Here is a 20,171-nt window from a genome sequence, read left to right as displayed (position 1 = left end):
GATGGGTGGGTGGATGGATGATCTGAAAATCCAGATGAGGGCAACAGAAGGAAGATGTTGCATTTGAAGAAGCAAGGGTATGGGGGAGAACAGGAGGTATATAAAAATAACAGCATATAACCTTACTGGAACTTTTGGGAATTTGATTTTATTTTACAGAAAGCATATAGGCAAGCCCATATATGTTTTCTGAAGAAGAGGTAGGATCTACAATGAGGGAATTTTATCACTGCTTAGCTGTCAATGAGAAAATGCATTTACTGGCTGCTGGCTAATTCAGCTTCATGGTTTATTTTCAACTCATCATTTTAAAAACTGACTTGAATTTTGCCTACAGCTACCTATAGTTCATCTGTCCTTATGCCGCAATATTCCCTCTCAAGCTCTTCTTTACAATTTAAACTGCAAATATTCCCAATTCCAAATATTCTGACTTGCTGTCTACAAACCATCAAAATACCTCAGAATTTTCATCATTTCTACATTCATACCATGCCTCCAAGACAGCATCTCAAGTCTGAAAATGGCACAAAAATCCCTAGTTAGCCCATGTATCTTGATTTGGGACTCAGCAAATGTGCTTTTAGCCCTCACCCCATATTTACTCTGTAAACCAAACACAAAATTCTAAACCCCTCAACTGACTGAATGGACTACCACTTCTCCACCAAGGGCATTTCCAAAGTAAACCTGAAAAACTAGTTCAGGTCATGATAGGAAGGGAAGTCAAACATCCCTCATTATACCCTTCTCCCTTTGGAATTCAGGCACAACTGATCAGCATTATCATTACAACAGAGATATTAAGACTGACAAAACAGACTCTTTGTAGCAGTAAGATATCAAATTCCAACCTGACTCTAGCATCACATGACAGATAGCAGGCCCTGAAAGAATTCAAAGTATTTTACCCAAAAATATATTTCTTTGACATTTTTTGAAATGGCCCTGCAAAACTCTCTCTTGTAGGAAAAATCCATATTCTGTAGAGAATCCCCTTCCCTTTCCAGGTCTTTTCCTGATCCAGGAGATAGTTAATTAAGAGTCTGGCATATTTTTAGGTCTGATAAAGAAAACTGCCATCTATTCTCTCTGAAGCCAGCTACCCGGAGGCTTCATCTTCAATAATAAAAACCTTGGTTTCCACAACCTCTTATCTTAACCCAAATCTTCCTTTTTATTGATTCCAGATACTATAATCCCCCCACTTCAGCCTCCCGAAGTGCTGGGATTACAGGCATAAGCCACTATGCCCAAGCTAGAAAATTTTTGAATCCACCTACAAGTTGGAAACCGTCCAGCCCTTCAAGTTGTCCAGCCACTCCAGACCCAACCAATGTATACCTTACATATATACACTCTGATGTCTGCCTGTATCTGAGACAGGTCTCAGTTAATTTAGAATATAACCTTAGATAATAACTTAACTCTTTCAACCAATTGCCAATCAGAAAATATTTGGATCTTTTTTTGGGGGGGTGAGGGGATGGTGCATGTAGGATATAATAAATTCTTCTTCAAAGGTGTTAGCCTGTAAATTGCTAAGTACAATGAGTTCTGATATCCTCTCCAAAGGACCAATGTATCAGTATGTTCAGCTCCCCTGTTCTTTGTTCTTCATTTTAAAGTTTAACTTCCTCGTTCTTTACATCTCCTTGTCCCTAGTTTCAGTAAACAACCCCTTCCTAGCCTCTATCACCTGCTTTGACCTTAGTCACCTTTGGTCACCTGCTCTGACCTTAGTCATCCTTAGTCACCTGCTCTGTTCTTAGTCATCCTGAGCCACCTGTTCTGTAACTGCCCTTCCTGCCAAACTACCCACCCTGCCACTCCGGTTCGTACCCCTGCTCTCTTTAAAATAGCCAATCGGAATTAGCTTAGACTGTGTGGTCCAACCCTAGCCAATAGGGGAACAACACAGCAGTAGGGGCCACCTGTGTCAGGGATAAGAACCCCTTCCCCTCCCTTGTTCGGGTGTGCTCTCTCCATTGCTCCATCTGCAAGATGCACCTTTCTATAGGAGTAAAATTGCCTTGCTGAGAAAATTCATGTTCGAGTGCTATTTCTTTTCGGCACCATAAATTTATTTCTAACAGTGCAGGAGGAAAGACAAGAGCTCACTCTGTCATCCAGGCTGGAGTGCAGTGGCTCACTGCAGCCTGGAATTCCTGGGATCGAGCTATCCTCCCACCTCCCACATAGCTGAGACTACAGACACGCACCACCGTACATGACTAATTTTTAAAATTTTTTGTAGAGACAAGGTCTCACAATGTTGCCTAGGCTGGTCTTGAACTACTGTGCTCAAGCAGTCCTCCCACTTCAGCCTCCCAAAGTGCTGGGATTACAGGCATAAGCCACTGTGCCCAAGCTAGAAAATCTTTGAATCCACCTACAATCTGGAAACCCTCCAGCCCTTCAAGTTGTCCAACCACTCCAGACACAACCAATTTATACCTTACATATATGCACACTGATGTCTGCCTGTATCTGAGACAGGTCTCAGTTAATTTAGAAAGTTTATTTTGCCAAAGTTGAGGATGCACACCTGTGACACAGCCTCAGGAGGTCCTGATGACATGTGCCCAAGTTATTGGGGCACAGCTTGGTTTTATACATTTTAGAGAGACATGAGACATCAATCAGTATATGTAAGAGGTACATTGGTTCCATCCAGAAAGACAGGACAACTTGAAGCAGGGAGGTGGCTTCCAGATCACAGGTAAGTGAGAGACAAATGGTTGCATTCTTTTGAGTTTCTGATTAGCCTTTCCAAAGGAGGCAATCAGATGTGTATTTATCTCAGGGAGCAGAGAGATGACTTTGAACAGAATTGGAGGCAGGTTTGCCCTAAGTGGTTCCCAGCTTGACTTTTCTCTTTAGCTTAGTGATTTGGGGGCCCCAAGATTTATTTTCCTTTCACATTTCCCCCCTTTTCTTTTGAAAAGCTTTTGGAGAAAGCATAGTAGAAGGAAATGAGTCTCTGGTCTCAGGTTTCATCTGATCGCTCATGGCTAGGACAGTTTATTCCTAGATAGGTAGGTCCCAAGTTATCAGGACAGTTCACCTTTAGCAGGCTATGAAGTCTCATGTCCTATGAAGAGAAAATAGGGGGAGGAATGGTGAGAAACAACAACAAACAAAAGAACAATCCTGGAAAATTGATATAGGCCATGTTACTCTGAAGTCCATACATGAGTAAGCAGGTAAGAAAGTGGCTTATGTATGTAAATTGTTGCTATTATTTTCTTCTGAAGTTTGAGTTGTCTAGCTTCAGTCTGCAGAGTTTTAAGAAAACACAGCTTAGTTTTCAGTTATTTCAAATTAGGAAAATGGTGGGCGGGGGAAGGAAAAGAAAAAAGAAAAAAATTGAAAACATTATTTTGGAGACTTACAGCCAGGAAAAGTTAAAATTCAGTCCAAACTGTAGAAAATAATAAAAACTGAAAAACATTAGGCAAGACTAGAATCTAACAACAGATGTATTATAGTTTTTGAAATATAATTTTTCTCTCTCCAGTTACCCATTTTTACAAAAGACAAATCATGGTAGGACCAATTTCCTTTATTATACTTGGCCAGACTATTTGTATAAAGTGAAGCAAGAATAATTATTTTTCACATAGACTTTTAAAATTGGCTTTGATGGAACTTTGTTCCATAGAAGGAATCTCAGATAAGACTTTTTAAAGCCAAGCCCCGTCACGGATTTGTACCATCAAATACCTATGCACTGAGTAAATTCCTCTCTTCTTGAGGTCCCAAGATAACTTGGGGCTCCTGGACCTGTCAGAAAGTGACATTCTTTACTTACCACAGGTTAGGAACCCTACTCAGGAACTGTGTAGACATGGTATGCAGTCAGTTTTCCTAAGAGACTTTTATTGGCTCTATGTCAAGTTTGATTCCTTAAAGAAAAATACACCATTCCAGTCAAGCCTTTGGTAAAACAACCAGTTTCTCCAATTGTGTCCTGTTACAAATGAAAACAGATTCTTACTGCACTCATGCAAATAACTATATTGCCATAAGTTAAGAATACTCTCAAATAGTTTCCAAATTCTGGAGAAATCAGGTAGCAAGAAGCAAATATGCTCCAAATTTTGTTCATAGGAGTATACTTTACTTAATTGTTAAACACTAGCCCAAAAGAAGTTTCCTTTACTCTGAAAAACAAAATAAAGGATCAGCAACATTTTAAGCAAAAACTAAAAAAGATTACTCCAGTCTTCTATTAGTTCAGTCCATGCAGTTAATTCCTGTTTTGTTTAATACTCGTGAATATTTCAGCTCTCCATGAGTCCTGCCATTTTTCCTCTATTCTGATGTCACAATCTCGAAAGTAATCAGAATCCTGCATTCAAGAGCACCTGTTAGAGTTTTATAGCTAATCAGCTATAAAACCACCTTCTAAAGAGGACCAAAACAAGACAACAATTGTCTGTGGATGACAAAAAGTTTTAGGGCAGCCACAAAGACACAATTGATGAGGAGTTACCTCTGTGGCACATAATAATTTAACATAACAATTATAATTATTCCTGATAACATACACTAAGTCATATCAGAATTATAGGAGTTTCCCATAATTTTGGAACACAAATAGAGCCCAAAGAAAGCCAAAAACCATTTCATGTTTGACAATGCTTCCTGTATATTTTTTATACTAAATAAGCCAAATTATGTCATCTTTTTGACTTTTGGGAAACTAATATCTTAAAGGAATATTTATGTCAGAAAAAGTCATAATTTATAATTTGATTTTGGAAAGTTTGTCAAATATCAGAGGTTTAAAACATTTGATATCACAAAATCACAGGTCACTGTAAAATAAGTCATTCATTTAACCAAAGTGATAACTCAAGGATTCCAAAAAAGGCAAAAACCTGCATTCGTCAAGAAACTTAATTTTCCAAATAATAAACCCTAATAAAAAGAGCATGAAGACAATTAGTTTTTCAAAATTTTATAAACTGTATACTTTTTTTTTTTTTTTTTTTTTTTTTTTGAGGCAGAGTCTCGCTCTGTGGCCCAGGCTGGAGTGCAGTGGCGTGATCTTGGCTCACTGCAAGCTCCGCCTCCCGCGCCTCCCGGGTTCACGCCATTCTCCTGCCTCAGCCTCCCGAGTAGCTGGGACTACAGGCGCCCGCCACCTCACCCGGCTAGTTTTTTGTATTTTTAGTAGAGACGGGGTTTCACCATGTTAGCCAGGATGGTCTCGATCTCCTGACCTCGTGATCCGCCCGTCTCGGCCTCCCAAAGTGCTGGGATTACAGGCTTGAGCCACCGCGCCCGGCCCAAACTGTATACTTTTAATACTGACCATAAAGTATAACTTCCATAAGCCTTTTACAACCATTATAAGCTTTATGAAGAAGTTGGTTAATGCTTCAAGAAAACATAGTTAATCTGACAAAGGGGCCCATATGCTGGTCTTGCATCAGTGTACCTTTGACATTAATGGTTAATTTATAGAGAAACTGAACTTATTTTCTCTCTCAAAATCTGCCCTTATAATCTCACTCACCTACTTTTTCCACGATAGTCCCTGGGCCCTGAGGAGTTAAATAACTTTCATTTCTGGTCATGTGTCTCAGGAACAGTTTATTTTGATTGACATTTTCTGCCAGGCCAGAAGACAAGGCTTTAATTACTGCCAGTTTTTAAGACTTAGGAAGACATAGTGTACTTTTTATTTTTTATTTAATTTTTTTTTTTTTGAGACAGAGTTTCGCTCTTGTTGCTCATGCTAGAGTGCAATGGCATGATCTTGGCTCACTACAACCTCCACCTCCCGGATTCAAGCAATTCTCCTGCCTCAGTCTCCAGAATAGCTGGGATTACAGATGCACGCCACCACACCCAGCTAGTTTCTGTATTTTTAGTAAAGATGGGGCCTCACCATATAGGTCAGGCTGGTCTTAAACTCCTGACCTCAGATGATCTACCTATCTAGGCCTCCCAAAATATTGAGATTACAGGCGTGAGCCACCATGCCTGGCCTGGTGTCCTTTTTAGACCCAAGAGTCAAAGCCCTGTAACTCAATGTCACAAAGACTTTAAAAGCACATGTAGAAAGATACACAGATGTAATCATCTTAATTTTAACAAAACCTTTTCACGTCTGTAATCTCAGCAATTTGGGAGGCTGAGGTAGGCGGTTCATGAGGTCAGGACATCAAGATCTCCTGGCCAACATGGTGAAATCCCTTGTCTACTAAAAATACAAAAATTAGCTGGATGTAGTGGTGCATGCCTGTAATGCCAGCTACTCGGCAGGCTGAGGCAAAAGAATCACCTGAACCAGGGAGTCGGCGGTTGCAGTGAGCCAAGATCACGCCACTGCACTCCAGCCTGGCAACAGAGTGAGACTCAAAAACGTTTTTAATCTCAGTTTTTTTCTAATCAAACCAAAACTTAATAATAATGGCATGGGAATTATTTCAATAAAACATAAAATCTGTTAAGCCAGTTACCAAAAGGCAAAAGAAAAGACCTTCTGCACTGCACAGAATATTATGTTGGAAGAAAATATTTGCTTTAGACCTTTAATGAAACATTGTTAGCATAAGGCCACAACAAACAGAACCTGAGTGGGGGAGAAAAAAAACTTAAGCTGAAAATGGTTTGAAGAAGAGCATTACTATTTCATGCCTTTTGAAAGGGAAGAGAAAACCAAAAATAGCAAGATGCAATAAAAATTGAGCTTTGGGTTTAAAAAAATTAAAATATCTTAAGAACAAATCAATCCCTTAAGAAAATTTCATTGTTCTGGCCAGGCACAATGGCTCATGCTTGAAATCCCAGCACTTTGGGAGACCAAGGTGGGTGGATCACATGAGGTCAGGAGTTCAAGACCAGCCTGGCCAAAATGGTGAAACCCTGTCTCTACTAAAAATACAAAAATTAGCCAGGTGTGGTGGCAGATGCCTGTAATCCCAGCTACACAGGAGGCTGAGGCAGGGGAATCATTTGAACCTGAGAGGCAGAGGTTACAGTGAGTTGAGATCGCACCACTGCACTCCAGCCTGGGCAACAAAGTGACACTCTGGCAGAGTGAGATTGTGTCTCAAAAAAAAAAAAAAGACAATTTCATTGTTCTAACCAATTCTTTAGTGTATAAGTGTTTTTTTTTTTTACATCAAACCCAATCTCTAGAAAGACCATTATATTTTTCCTTTAATTACAGACAACTTGATTATATAAACGTTTTTGGTTTTTTTAAAAAATACTCTTATTGTGGCTTATAGATACCATCCATGACATGCTGGGACTTTCTGGGTTGTCCTGAATATCTCTCTTTTGTTTTTTTTTTTTTTTTTTTGAGATGGAGTTTTGCTCTTGTTGCCCAGGCTGGAGTGCAGTGGTACGATCTCAGCTCACTGCAACCTCCGCTTCCTGGGTTCGAGCAATTCTCCTGCCTCAGCCTCACGAGTAGCTGGGATTACAGACACCTGCCACCACACCCAGCCAATTTTTTCTGTTTTTAGTAGAGACAGGGTTTTACCATGTTGGCCAGGTTGGCCAGTCTGGTCTTGAACTCCTGAACTCACATGATCCACCCACCTCAACCTACCAAAGTGCTGGCATTAGACGCATGAGCCACTGCGCCTGGCTTGAACATCTCTCTTAGACTACCAGTCATTTTATTCTAGGACTAAATTAACCATGCAAGATTCTTTCTCATATGAAATCATTTCTCTTGGCTGGGGATGGTGACTCACACCTATAATTCCAGCACTTTGAGAGGCTGAGGCAGGTAGATCGTTTGAGCTCTGGAGTTTGAGATGAGCCTGGCTGACATGGTGAAACCCCATCTCTACTAAAAATACAAAAATTAGCTGGGTATGGTGGCATGCACCTGTAATCCCAGCTACTTGGGAGGCTGAGGCAGAAGAATTGCTTGAACCCAGGAGACAGAGGTTGCAGTGAGCCAAATTTTGTCACTGCACTCTAGCTGGGCAACAGAGGGAGACTAGCTGGGTGACAGAGGGAGACTCTGTCTGAAAAGAAAAAAAAAATCATTTCTCTTTAAGCTTTCTTACCAAAAAATACCTCTTTATTTCTATAACTTTCTTTTTCTGTTTGTTTTTCTGTCACCCAGGCTGGAGTGTAATGGCACGATCTCGGCTCATCACAACCTCTGCCACTAGAATTCAAGCAATTATCCTGCCTCAGCCTCCCGAGTAGCTGGGATAACAGGTGCACACCACCACACCTGGTTAATGTTTGTATTTTTAGTAAAGATGAACTTACACCATATTACCCAGGCTGGTCTCGAACTCCTGGCCTCAAGTGATTCACCCGTGTCAGCCTCCCGAAGTGCTGGGATTACAGGTGTGAGCCATCATGTCCGGCCTTTATTTCTATAATTTTCTTTACATCTCTCTTATTTCCTGGTTCCTTTTACCTTGATTATACATAACCTTTAAGCATTGAATTAGACAAAAATTATTCACCTTTTTCAAAAGGACACTTTTTTAAAGAAGGAATGTTTTCCTACAATATATTTTTATTGGAAAAAACCCAAATAATGAAATATCTATTATTTAATTTAACATAAGTTTAGATTCTAAATTATGACAAGTTTGTCTACAAGTATTTCTCCCATTACATTTACCTAATCATTTTATTTTGTTTACCTAGTTTATGAAAACTGCGATAGTCATCATTTAAAGCTATGAAACCGCCATTGCAAAATTATAACTGAAACAGTGAAAAAGATATGACTTAATCCATCTTGCTTCTAACCGCCAAGCTGTCCTTGTTCATTCCTGGGCATAGGCAAAACTAACTTTGGGAGGATCTTAGTTTATAGTTTAGCTTTTGTGATAGTTAATACTGAGTGTTAACTTGATTGGATTGAAGGATAAAAAGTATTGATGCTGGGTGTGTCTGTGAAGGTGGTGCCAAAGGAGATTAACCTTTGAGTCAGTGGGCTGGGAAAGGCAGACCCACCCTTAATCTGCGTAGGCACAATCTAATCAACTGCCAGCTCGGCTAGAATAGAAGCAGGCAGAAAATGCAAAAAGAGAGACTGGCCTAGCCTCCCAGCCTACATCTTTCTCCCATGCTGGATGCTTCCTGCCCTGGAACATTGGACTCCCAGTTCTTCAGTTTTGGAAGTCAAACTGACTCTCCTTGCTCCTCAGCCTGCAGATGGCCTATTGCGGGACCTTGTGATTGTGTGAGTTAACACTTAATATTAAATATATATATATATATTCATTCCATTTGTTCTATCCCTCTAATGGAATATATATATAATTAGTTCTATCTCTCTAAAGAACTCCGACTAATACAGCCTTGAAACAAAGACAGTAACAGTCCTTTCCCAAAACAGACCTCCTTCCTGCCTGTAGACTAGACTGCCTAAAGCCACAAGATCAGAGGTTATAGTATTTTAGTAAATAATTCAAGCTGTAGCTATCTTCATTAAACCAATATCAAAGTCTTCTTTATTAAAAATTACACAAGCAAAGATCATTGTGTTTGGGGCTGGATTTATAGTTTTGTAAACCCTATACCAAAATTTTGACACCTTATAGTATTTGGCAGGGATAAGTGTGAAATTGCTTGAACAATAAATACAAACAAAAATGTATGCTGGCAATTCTTATGACATTTCTAATATTACTTTACCAATAATTTTAAAGCTAGCTTATTTATTAAAGATTTTACTTAAGTCACATAAACTTGAAAAAGCATTTGACCAGTCTTTCCTTTTGTTCTGATAAAGTATTTAAGTGCTTTCAATTTTCTTCAAGCCAATTAATTAGAGCTTTTTTATTATTATACTTAAAGTTCTAGGGTACATGTGCACAATGTGCAGGTTTGTTACACAGGTATACAAGTGCCATTTGGTTTGCTGCACCCATCAACTCGTTATTTACATTAGGTATTTCTCCTAATGCTATCCCTTCCCAATCCCTCAACAGGCCCCAGTGTGTGATGTTCCCTGCCCTGTATCCAAGTGTTCTCATTGTTCAAATTCCCACCTATGAGTGAGAACATGTGGTGCTTCGTTTTCTGTACTTGTTGAGAGTTTGCTCAGAATAATGGTTTCCACCTTCATCCATGTCCCTGCAAGGACATGAATTCATCCTTTTTTATGGCTGCATAGCATTCCATGGTGTATATGTGCCACATTTTCTTAATCCAGTCTATCATTGATGGACATCTGGGTTGGTTCCAAGTCTTTGCTATTGTGAATAGTGCCACAATAAACATACATGTGCATGTGTCTTCATAGCAGCATGATTTACAATCATTTGGGTATATACCCAATAATGGGATCAGTGGGTCAAACGGTATTTCTAGTTCTAGGTCCTTGAGGAACTGCCACACTGACTTCTACAATGGTTGAACTAATTTACATTCCCAGCAACAGTGTAAAAGCGTTCCTATTTCTCCACATCCTCTCTGGCATCTGTTGTTTCCTGACTTTGTAATGATCGCCATGCTAACTGGTGTGAGATGGTATCTCATTGTGGTTTTGATTTGCATTTCTCTGATGGCCTGTGATGCTGAGCATTTTTTAATGAGTCTGTTGGTTGCATAAATGTCTTCTTTTGAGAAGTGTCTGTTCTTATGCTTTGCCCACTTTTTGATGGGTTTTTTTCTTGCATATTTGTTTAAGTTCTTTGTAGATTCTGGATATTAGCCCTTTGTCAGATGGGTAGCTGGAAGAATTTTCTCCCATTCTGTAGGTTGCCTGTTCACTCTGATGGTAGTTTCTTTTGCTGTGCAGAAGCTCTTTAGTTTAAGCAGATCACATTTGTTTATTTTGGCTTTTGTTGCCATTGCTTTTGGTGTTTTACTCATAATGTCATTGCCCATGCCTATGTCCTGAATGGTATTGCCTAGGTTTTCTTCTAGGGTTTGTATGGTTTTAGGTCTAACATTTAAGTCTTTAATCCATCTTGATTAAATACCTTATACCATTTTGTATAAGGTGTAAGGAAGGGATCCAGTTTCAGCTTTCTACATATGGCTAGCCAGTTTTCCCAGTACCATTTACTAAATAGGAAATCCTCTCCCCGTTTCTTGTTTTTGTCAGGTTTGTCAAAGATCAGATGATTGTACATGTGTGGTGTTACTTCTGAGGCCTCTGTTCCTTTCCATTGGTCTATCTCTTTGTTTTGGTAACAGTACCATGCTATTTTGGTTACTGTAGACTTATAGTATAGTTTGAAGTTAGGTAGCATGCTGCCTGCAGCTTTGTTCTTTTTGCTTAGGATTGTCTTGGCTATGCGGACTCTGTTTTGGTTCCATATGAACTTTAAAGTACTTTTTTCCAGTTCTGTGGAGAAAATCATCAGTAGCTTGATGGGGATGGCATTGAATCTATAAATTACCTTGGGCAGTATGGCCATTTTCACAATACTGATTCTTCCTATCCATGAGCATGGAATGTTCTTCCATTTGTTTGTGTCCTCTTTTATTTCATTGAGCAGTGGTTTGTAGTTCTCCTTGAAGAGGTTCTTCACATCCCTTGTAAGTTGGATTCCTAGGTATTTCACTCTCTTTGTAGCATTTGTGAATGGGAGTTCACTCATGATTTGACTGTCTGTCTGTTGTCACAAGGAATGCTTGTGATTTTTGCACATTGATTGTGTATCCTGAGACTTTGCCGAAGTTGCTTATCAGCTTAAGGAGATTTTGGGCTGAGACGATGGGGTTTTCTAAATATACAATCATGTCATCTGCAAACAGGGACAATTTAACTTCCTCTTTTTCTATTTGAATATCCTTTATTTATTTCTCTTGCTTGACTGTCCTGGCCAGAACTTCCAACACTACGTTGAATAGGAGGGGTGAGAGAGGGCATCCCTGTCTTGTGCCAGTTTTCAAAGGGAATGCTTCCAGTTTTTGCCCATTCAGTATGATATTGGCTGTGGGTTTGTCATAAATGGCTCTTATTATTTTGAGATATGTTCCATCAATACCTAGTTTATTGAGAGTTTTTAGCGTGAAGGGCTGTTGAATTTTGACGAAGGCCTTTTCTGCATCTATTGAGATAATCACGTAATGTTTGTCATTGGTTCTGTTTATGTGATGGATTACATTTATTGATTTGCAGATGTTGAACCAGCCTTGCATCCCAGGGATGAAGCCAACTTGATCATGGTGGTTAAGCTTTTTGATGTGCTGCTGGATTTGGTTTGTCAGTATTTTACTGAGGATTTTTGCATCGACATTCATCAGGGATATTGGTCTAAAATTCTCAGGAGGATTCTCTCTTTTTCTATTAATTGGAATAGTTTCAGAAGGAATGGTACCAGCTCCTCTTTGTGTGTCTGGTAGAATTTGGCTGTGAATCTGTCTGGTCCTGGACTTTTTTTGGTTGATAGGCTGTTAATTATTGCCTCAATTTCAGAACCTGTTATTGGTCTATTCAGAGATTCAACTTCTTTCTGGTTTAGGCTTGGGAGGGTGTATGTGTCCAGGAATTCATCCATTTCTTCTAGATTTTCTAGTTTATTTGCATAGAGGTGTTTATAGTATTCTCTGATGGTAGTTTGTATTTCTGTGGGATCTGTGGTGATATATCCTTTATCATTTTTTATTGCTTCTATTTGATTCTTCTCTCTTTTCTTATTAGTCTTGCTAGCAATCTATTAATTTTGTTGATCTTTTCAAAAAACCAGCTCCTGGATTCACTGATTTTTTTGAAGGGTTTTTTGTGTCTCTATCTCCTTCAGTTCTGCTCTGATGTTAGTTTTTTCTTGCCTTCTGCTAGCTTTTGAATTTGTTTGCTCTTGCTTCTCTAGTTCTTTTAATTATGATGTTAGGGTGTCGATATTAGATCTTTCCTGCTTTCTCTTGTGGACAGTTAGTGCTATAAATTTCCCTCTACACACTGCTTTAAATGTATCCCAGAGATTCTGGTACATTTGTTTTTGTTCTCATTGGTTTCAAAGAACATCTTTATTTCTTCCTTCATTTCATTATTTACCCAGTAGTCATTCAGGAGTAGGTTGTTCAGTCTCCACGTAGTTGTGCAGTTTTGAGTGAGTTTCTTAAACCTGAGTTCTAATTTGATTTCACTGAGGTCTGAGAGACAGTTTGTTGTGATTTCTGTTCTTTTACGTTTGCTGAGGAGTGCTTTACTTCCAACTATGTGGTCAATTTTGGAATAAGTGAGATGTGGTGCTGAGAAGAATGTATATTCTGTTGATTTGGGGTGGAGAGTTCTGTAGATGTCTATTAGGTCTGCTTAGTGCAGAGCTAAGTTCAAGTCCTAGATATCCTTGTTAACTTTCTGTCTCATTGATCTGTCTAATATTGACAGTGGGGTGTTAAAGTCTCCATTATTATTGTGTGGGAGTCTAAGTCTCTTTGTAGGTCTCTAAGGACTTGCTTTATGAATCTGGGTGCTCCTGTATTGGGTGGATATATATTTAGGATAGTTAGCTCTTCTTGTCGAATTGATCCGTTTACATTATGTAATGCCCTTCTTTGTCTCTTTTGATCTTTGTTGGTTTAAAGTCTGTTTTATCAGAGCCTAGGACTGCAACCCCTGCTATTTTTTCCTTTCCATTTGTTTGGTAGATCTTCCTCCATCACTTTATTTTGAGTCTATGTGTGTCTCTGCATGTGAGATGGGTCTCCTGAATACAGCAGACTGATGGGTCTTGACTCTTTATCCAATTTGCCTGTCTGTGTCTTTTAATTGGGGCATTTAGCCCATTTACATTTAAGGTTAATATTGTTATGTGTGAATCTGATCCTGTCATTATGATGTTAGCTGGTTATTTTGCCCGTTAGAGATGTGGTTTCTTCCTAGCATCAATGGTCTTTACAATTTGATATGTTTTTACAGTGGCTGGTACCAGTTGTTCCTTTCCACGTTTAGTGCTTCCTTCAGGAGCTCTTGTAAGGCAGGCCTGGTGGGGACAAAATCTCTCAGCATTTGCTTGTCTGTAAAGGATTTTATTTCTCTTTCACTTATGAAGCTTAGTGTGGCTGGATAAGAAATTCTGGGTTGAAAATTCTTTTCTTTAAGAATGTTGAATATTGGCCCCCACTCTCTTCTGGCTTGTAGGGTTTCTGCTGCGAGATCTGCTGTTAGTCTGATGGGCTTCCCTTTGTGGGTAACTGGACCTTTCTCTCTGGTTGCCCTTAACATTTTTTCCTTCATTTCAACCTCGGTGAATCTGGAAATTATGTGTCTTGGGGTTGCTCTTCCCAAGGAGTATCTTTGTGGTGTTCTCTGTATTTTGTGAATTTGAATGTTGGCCTGCCTTGCTAGGTTGGGGAAGTTCTCCTGGATATTATCCGAAAGAGTATTTTCCAACTTGGCTCCATTCTCCCCACCACTTTCAGGTACACCAATCAAATGTAGATTTGGTCTTTTCACATAATCCCATATTTTTTGGAGGCCTTGTTCATTTCTTTTTATTCTTTTTTCTCTAATCTTGTCTTCTTGCTTTATTTCATTAATTTGGTCTTCAATCACTGATATCCTTTCTTTCACTTGATCGAATTGGCTATTGAAGCTGTGCATGCATCACAAAGTTCTTGTGCAACGGTTTTCAGCTCTGTCAGGTCATTTAAGTTCTTCTCTACACTGTTTATTCTGGTGAGCCATTTGTCTAATCTTTTTTAAGGTTTTCAGCTTCCTTGCGATGGTTTAGCACATGTTCCTTTAGCTCAGAGAAGTTTGTTATTACCGACCTTCTGAAGCCTACTTGTGTCAGCTCATCAAAGTCATTCTTCATCCAGCTTTGTTCCATTGCTGGTGAAGAGCTGCGATCCTTTGAAGGAGAAGAGGCACTCTGGTTTTTAGAGTTTTCAGCTTTTCTGCCCTGGTTTCTCCCCATCTTTGTGGTTTTATCTACCTTTGGTCTTTGATGCTGGTGACCTACAGATGGGGTTTTGGTGTAGATGTCCTTTTTGTTGATGCTGGTGACCTACAGATGGGGTTTTGGTGTGGATGTCCTTTTTGTTGATATTGATGCTATTCAGGTCCCTCAGCTGCAGGTCTGTTGGTGTTTGCTGGAGGTCCACTCCAGACCCTGTTTTCCTGGGTATCACCAGCAGAGGCTGCAGAACAGCAAATATTTCTGCCTGATCCTTCCTCTGGAAGATTTGTCCCAGAGGGGCATCTGCCTGTATGAGGTGTCTGTCAGCCCCTACTGGGAGGTGTCTCCCTATTAGGCTACGTGGGGTTCAGGGACCCACTTGAGGAGGCAGTCTGTCTGTTCTCAGAGCTCAAACGCCATGCTGGGAGAACCACCATTCTCTTCAGAGGTGTCAGACAGGGATGTTTAAGATTTAAGAAGTTTCTGCTGCCTTTTTTTTTTTTTTGAGATGGAGTCTCTCTCTGTCACCCAGGCTGGAGTGCAGTGGTGTGATCTCAGCTCACAGCTCTGCCTCCTGGGTTCATGCCATTCTCCTGCCTCAGCCTCTCTGAGCAGCTGGGACTACAGGCACCTGCCACTATGCCCAGCTAATTTTTTGTATATTTAGTAGAGAGGGGGTTTCACCATGGTCTCAATTTCCTGACCTCATGATCCACCCACCTCGGCCTCCCAAAGTGCTGGGATTACAAGCATGAGCCACCGCGCCCAGCCTCTGCTGCCTTTTATTCAGCTATGCCCTGCCCACAGAGGTGGAGTCTATAGAGGCAGTAGGCCTTGCTGAGCTGTGGTGGGCTCCACCCAGTTCGAGTTTCCCCACCACTTTGTTTATCTACTCAAACCTCAGCAATGGCAGATGCCCCTCTCCCCACCAGGCTGCAGCCTCACAGGTCCATCTCAGACTGCTGCGCAAGCCTTGTGCAAGGCTCCGTGGGCATGGGATCCACCAACTCAGGCATGGGAGAGAATCTCCTTGTCTGTTGGTTGCTAAAACCTTGTGAAAAGTGCAGTATTTGGGTGGGAGTGTCCCATTTTTCCAGGTACAGTCTGTCACCGCTTCCCTTGGCTAGGAAAGGGAAATCCCCAGACCCCTTGCGCTTCCTGGGTGAGGCGATGTCCTGCCCTGCTTCAGCTCGCCCTCCATGGGCTGCACCCACTGTTCAACCAGCACCAGTGAGAGGAACCAGGTATTTCAGTTGGAAATGCAGAAATCACCCATGTTCTGTATTAATCACTCTGGGAGCTACAGACCAGAGCTGTTCCTATTCAGCCATCTTGGAATGAAAATTAGAGCTTTTATATATTTTTAGTAGTGAAACATTGTGTACTCAACACATAATTACATAGACATATTAGGCGTACCAATACAAGTACATCTTATAGATTCATAAGACCTACTTTTCTTTTCCTGTCTTAGACTTGCAAACTCTTGATAACCTGTTTCATTACCCCGGCAGTTGTCAGCTAAATAGCCTTAAATCTGCATATTGAAGGAAACAACTTCTTAGATGAAAAATCAGGTAACGAAATTTACATCTCAAGGTATAGAGAGAAAAAGTCTGGGCCGCGCTCGCCTCGCCGCCCCGCGTACAGCTCGCCCAGCGTCCACCGCGCCTCGGCCAAGGCTTCAACAGACCACACCAAAATGCCGTCTCAAATGGAGCACGCCATGGAAACCATGATGTTTACATTTCACAAATTCGCAGGGGATAAAGGCTACTTAACAAAGGAGGACCTGAGAGTACTCATGGAAAAGGAGTTCCCTGGATTTTTGGAAAATCAAAAAGACCCTCTGGCCGTGGACAAAATAATGAAGGACCTGGACCAGTGCAGAGATGGCAAAGTGGGCTTCCAGAGTTTCTTTTCCCTAATTGCGGGCCTCACCATTGCATGCAATGACTATTTTGTAGTACACATGAAGCAGAAGGGAAAGAAGTAGGCAGAAACGAGCAATTCCCTCCTCCCTGATAAGAGTTGTCCCAAAGGGTCGCTTAAGGAATCTGCCCCACAGCTTCCCCCATAGAAGGATTTCATGAGCAGATCAGGACCCTTAGCAAATGTAAAAATAAAATCTAAACTCCCATTTGACAAGCTGAGAAAGGAAAGTTAAATACCAGATAAGCTTTTGATTTTTGTATTGTTTGCATCCCCTTGCCCTCAATAAATAAAGTTCTTTTTTAGTTCCGAAAAAAAAAAAAAAAAAAAAAAAAAAAAGAAAAAGTCTGGTGGTGCTAGAGGGAGATTAAAGATGGATGCCAAATCAAACATAAAATTATAGAAATGTATCATAGGATTGTATAAGGAAACCAATTTTATTTAGATAGGGACTATCTGCCTTTTAAGTGGATCTCTGATCTCTGGGCAGAGCCACCTGAATCCTGAATCTCCAAAAAGGAAGAATTACTGTGAGGCTAGACCTCATGATGCTTTTCCAGTGCACGCAAAAAAAAAAAAAAAAATGTTTTAAACAAAGGTATTTCTAAGTGTCTAAACTACATTCTTCCTTAACAACCCAAGAGTTGCCTCTGTAGCAATAACTATTTTAGTTAAAAAAATCAGGTAACACAATATAAAAGCAGTTTGAGAACTGAGACAAACTAGTCTCTTTACACTCTTTGGATTCCATAAAGAAAAACAAACATTTCCCAAAAGGGAGTCTGGCACCTTCTGTTTTCTTTTATTTATTTATTTATTTTTAATGAGACAATGTCTCATTCTGTTGCCCAGGCTGCAGTGCAGTGGCGTGATCTTGTGATCTCGACTCACTGCAAGCTCCGCCTCGCAGGTTCACACCATTCTCCTGCCTCAGCCTCCTGAGTACCTGGGACTATAGGTGCCCGCCACCACTCCCGGCTAATTTTTTGTATTTTTTTTTTTTTAGTAGAGATGAGGTTTCACCATGTTGGCCAGGCTGGTCTTGATCTCCTAACCTCATGATCCGCCCACCTCGGCCTCCCAAAGTGCTGGGATTACACCTTCTCTGTTTTCTTTAAGGAACTTCAGACTATTATAAACTATTTTAGGTCCTTCATGCAGCAGAGGGTGCAAGAGAAAGGAGGGATAGCAGAAGCAAATAAAGAAAATGGAATTCAGCCAACAGAGAAGAAAAAAGCTTTTGTTCAAAAAAAAGACAAAGTCCTAAGAGGAAAAAAAAATGAAGTCCTTTAAAATACACACACACGCACGCATCTTCAATGTTAGCTTTTAACTGAGCTGACTTTTAACCATTGAGTTCCTTTAAAAAAAGTCTTTTTAAATTTCATTACTGTATTTCAAACAGGAAAAATTGCTGCTATTTCAGAAGTATCAGGTATCAAACCAGAAAGGGCTTCATTTAGGGACAAAACCCAGGCTGTCGTGGTGATAAAAAGAAGGCAGAATATTAGCTCTGGAACTCCACTGTGGGGTAACAGCCATTGCTCTTACAGTTTGGCCTGGCTACCCAAAAGGTGGCCTTGTTATGTAAATAAAGCCCCTTAAGTAATCAAAATCAAAATCAAATATCTTTCTTTTTTTTTTTCTTTTTTCTGGCCGTTATCACCTTCATGTTAACGAAGCTGTTGTCACCTTCCCTTCGTGGGAAGGGGGGTATGGGGGGAGTATGGGGGAACTGAAAAACAGCCAGCAAGAGGGGAAAAAAGGAAAGATTTTTGATTTTGACTACTTGAAGGCTTTGTTTACATAACAAGGCCACCTTTTTGTGTATGTGTGGGAATTTAGTCAATTCAGAAGGCTTGTTCCCCATAATTTGAAACTTTCTTTGGATTTGATCAAGTCAGATACAGTTGGTCAAACCCAATGGGAAAAAGGTTGAAATAACAGAAACAGAGACAAACAACAAAAACGTTAAGCAAAACAAACAATCACACAACTTATATGATTACTGAGCACTCTAATAGTAAGGAGAAATTAAGACCAGCTGGTTGTTAACCTTAACTTTAGCCAAGACAAACCCCAATGCAGTTACTTACCTAGGGACAGGTCTCAGGCTGAAGACTGCTCTCTATTATCCTAGAAGCAGGAAAAAAACCTTCAAATTCACCTTCCCTGTTGGGAGCAAGTTCAAAGTCCTAAAGAAGTAACCTGCCTTCCATTATCATGGAAGCAGGAAAACTTGCCTTCCTTGTGCTGGAGGAAGCAAATAAAACTCAAAAAAAAAAAAAAAAAAAAGTTGTACAGCAAAATCATATCTTGACCAAATTTTGAGCGATCAGGGATTCTCGGGAGGGCATTCTTTCAGGCCTCAGCAAATCGTCCTATTGGTTTGAGCCATAAAGATAGCTCAAGATGGTACCAAGCACTGATAGGAGATTTGTCAAAGTTCAGGGAGGCACCTCCACTCAAGAGTTCCTTCGTGGTTACCAAAATGTGAACCCTGAATATCTGAGACAGGTCTCAGTTCATTTAGAAAGTTTATTTTGCCAAAGTTGAGAACTTGCACCTGTGACATAGCCTCAGGAAGTCCTGACAACATGTGCCCAAGGTAGTCGGGACACAGCTTGGTTTTATACATTTTAGGGAGACATGAGACATCAATCAATATATGTAAGAGGTACATTGGTTCTGTCCAGAAAGGTAGGACAACTTGAAGCAGTGAGGGGGCTTCCAGGTCACAGGTAGGTGAGAGACAAACGGTAGCATTCTTCTGAGTTTCTGATTACCCTTTCCAAAGGAGGCAATCAGATGTGCATTTATCTCAGCACAGGGATGACTTTGAATAGAATGGGAGGCAGGTTTGCCCTCACCAGTTCCTGGCTTGACTTTTCCCTTTAGCTTAGTGATTTGGAGGCCCCAAAATTTATTTTCCTTTCACGCCTCTGTCCCTCTAAAATATCTAAAATCAAGCTATAACCCAACCACCTTGGGCACATGTTCTCAGGATCTCTTGAGAGTCTGCATCAGGCCTTGGTCACTCATATTTGGCTCAGAATAATTCCCTCAAATATTTTATGGAGCTTGACTCTTTGTTGCCAACTTTTTGTTCTATCCGTAATCAAGTCAGTTTTTTTATAAAATAAAGTTTATAAAAGTTTATAAAATTATATGTCTAACATATGGAGCAAGCATTGAACTAAATGCTGGAGACACAAAGGTGAATAAAACCTAGCAGGGAAGAAATAAGTTGACAAATACATGTCAAGAATGTGGAGGCGGGAAAGTATTGTTTTCCCTGATGAACTAGTATAAACTTCTCTAACAATATGAATCACCTAACTTGTGTTACCCATTGTTCAGTGGCAGAAATCAAAATCACAGCTTGAGCAAACTAAAATAATAATAGGAATCATGTTTCACTCATGAGATTAC

General features: G+C 40.2%; 1 protein-coding gene across 1 annotated transcript; it reads left to right on the top strand.

Moving 5' to 3' along the window:
* Positions 1-16,433: 16,433 nt before the first annotated feature.
* Positions 16,434-17,078, top strand: LOC117067247 (protein S100-A10). The gene has a single exon (XM_033183552.1). It carries the CDS (start codon positions 16,510-16,512, stop codon positions 16,801-16,803), a length of 294 nt encoding a protein of 97 aa, XP_033039443.1. The 5' UTR covers positions 16,434-16,509; the 3' UTR covers positions 16,804-17,078.
* The last annotated feature ends 3,093 nt before the right edge of the window (positions 17,079-20,171 follow it).

The sequence above is a fragment of the Trachypithecus francoisi genome, unplaced genomic scaffold (genome assembly GCF_009764315.1).
Source record: "Trachypithecus francoisi isolate TF-2019V2 unplaced genomic scaffold, Tfra_2.0 Lachesis_group20, whole genome shotgun sequence".
Classification (NCBI taxonomy): domain Eukaryota; kingdom Metazoa; phylum Chordata; class Mammalia; order Primates; family Cercopithecidae; genus Trachypithecus; species Trachypithecus francoisi.
This window is presented reverse-complemented; position numbering and strand designations above follow the sequence as displayed.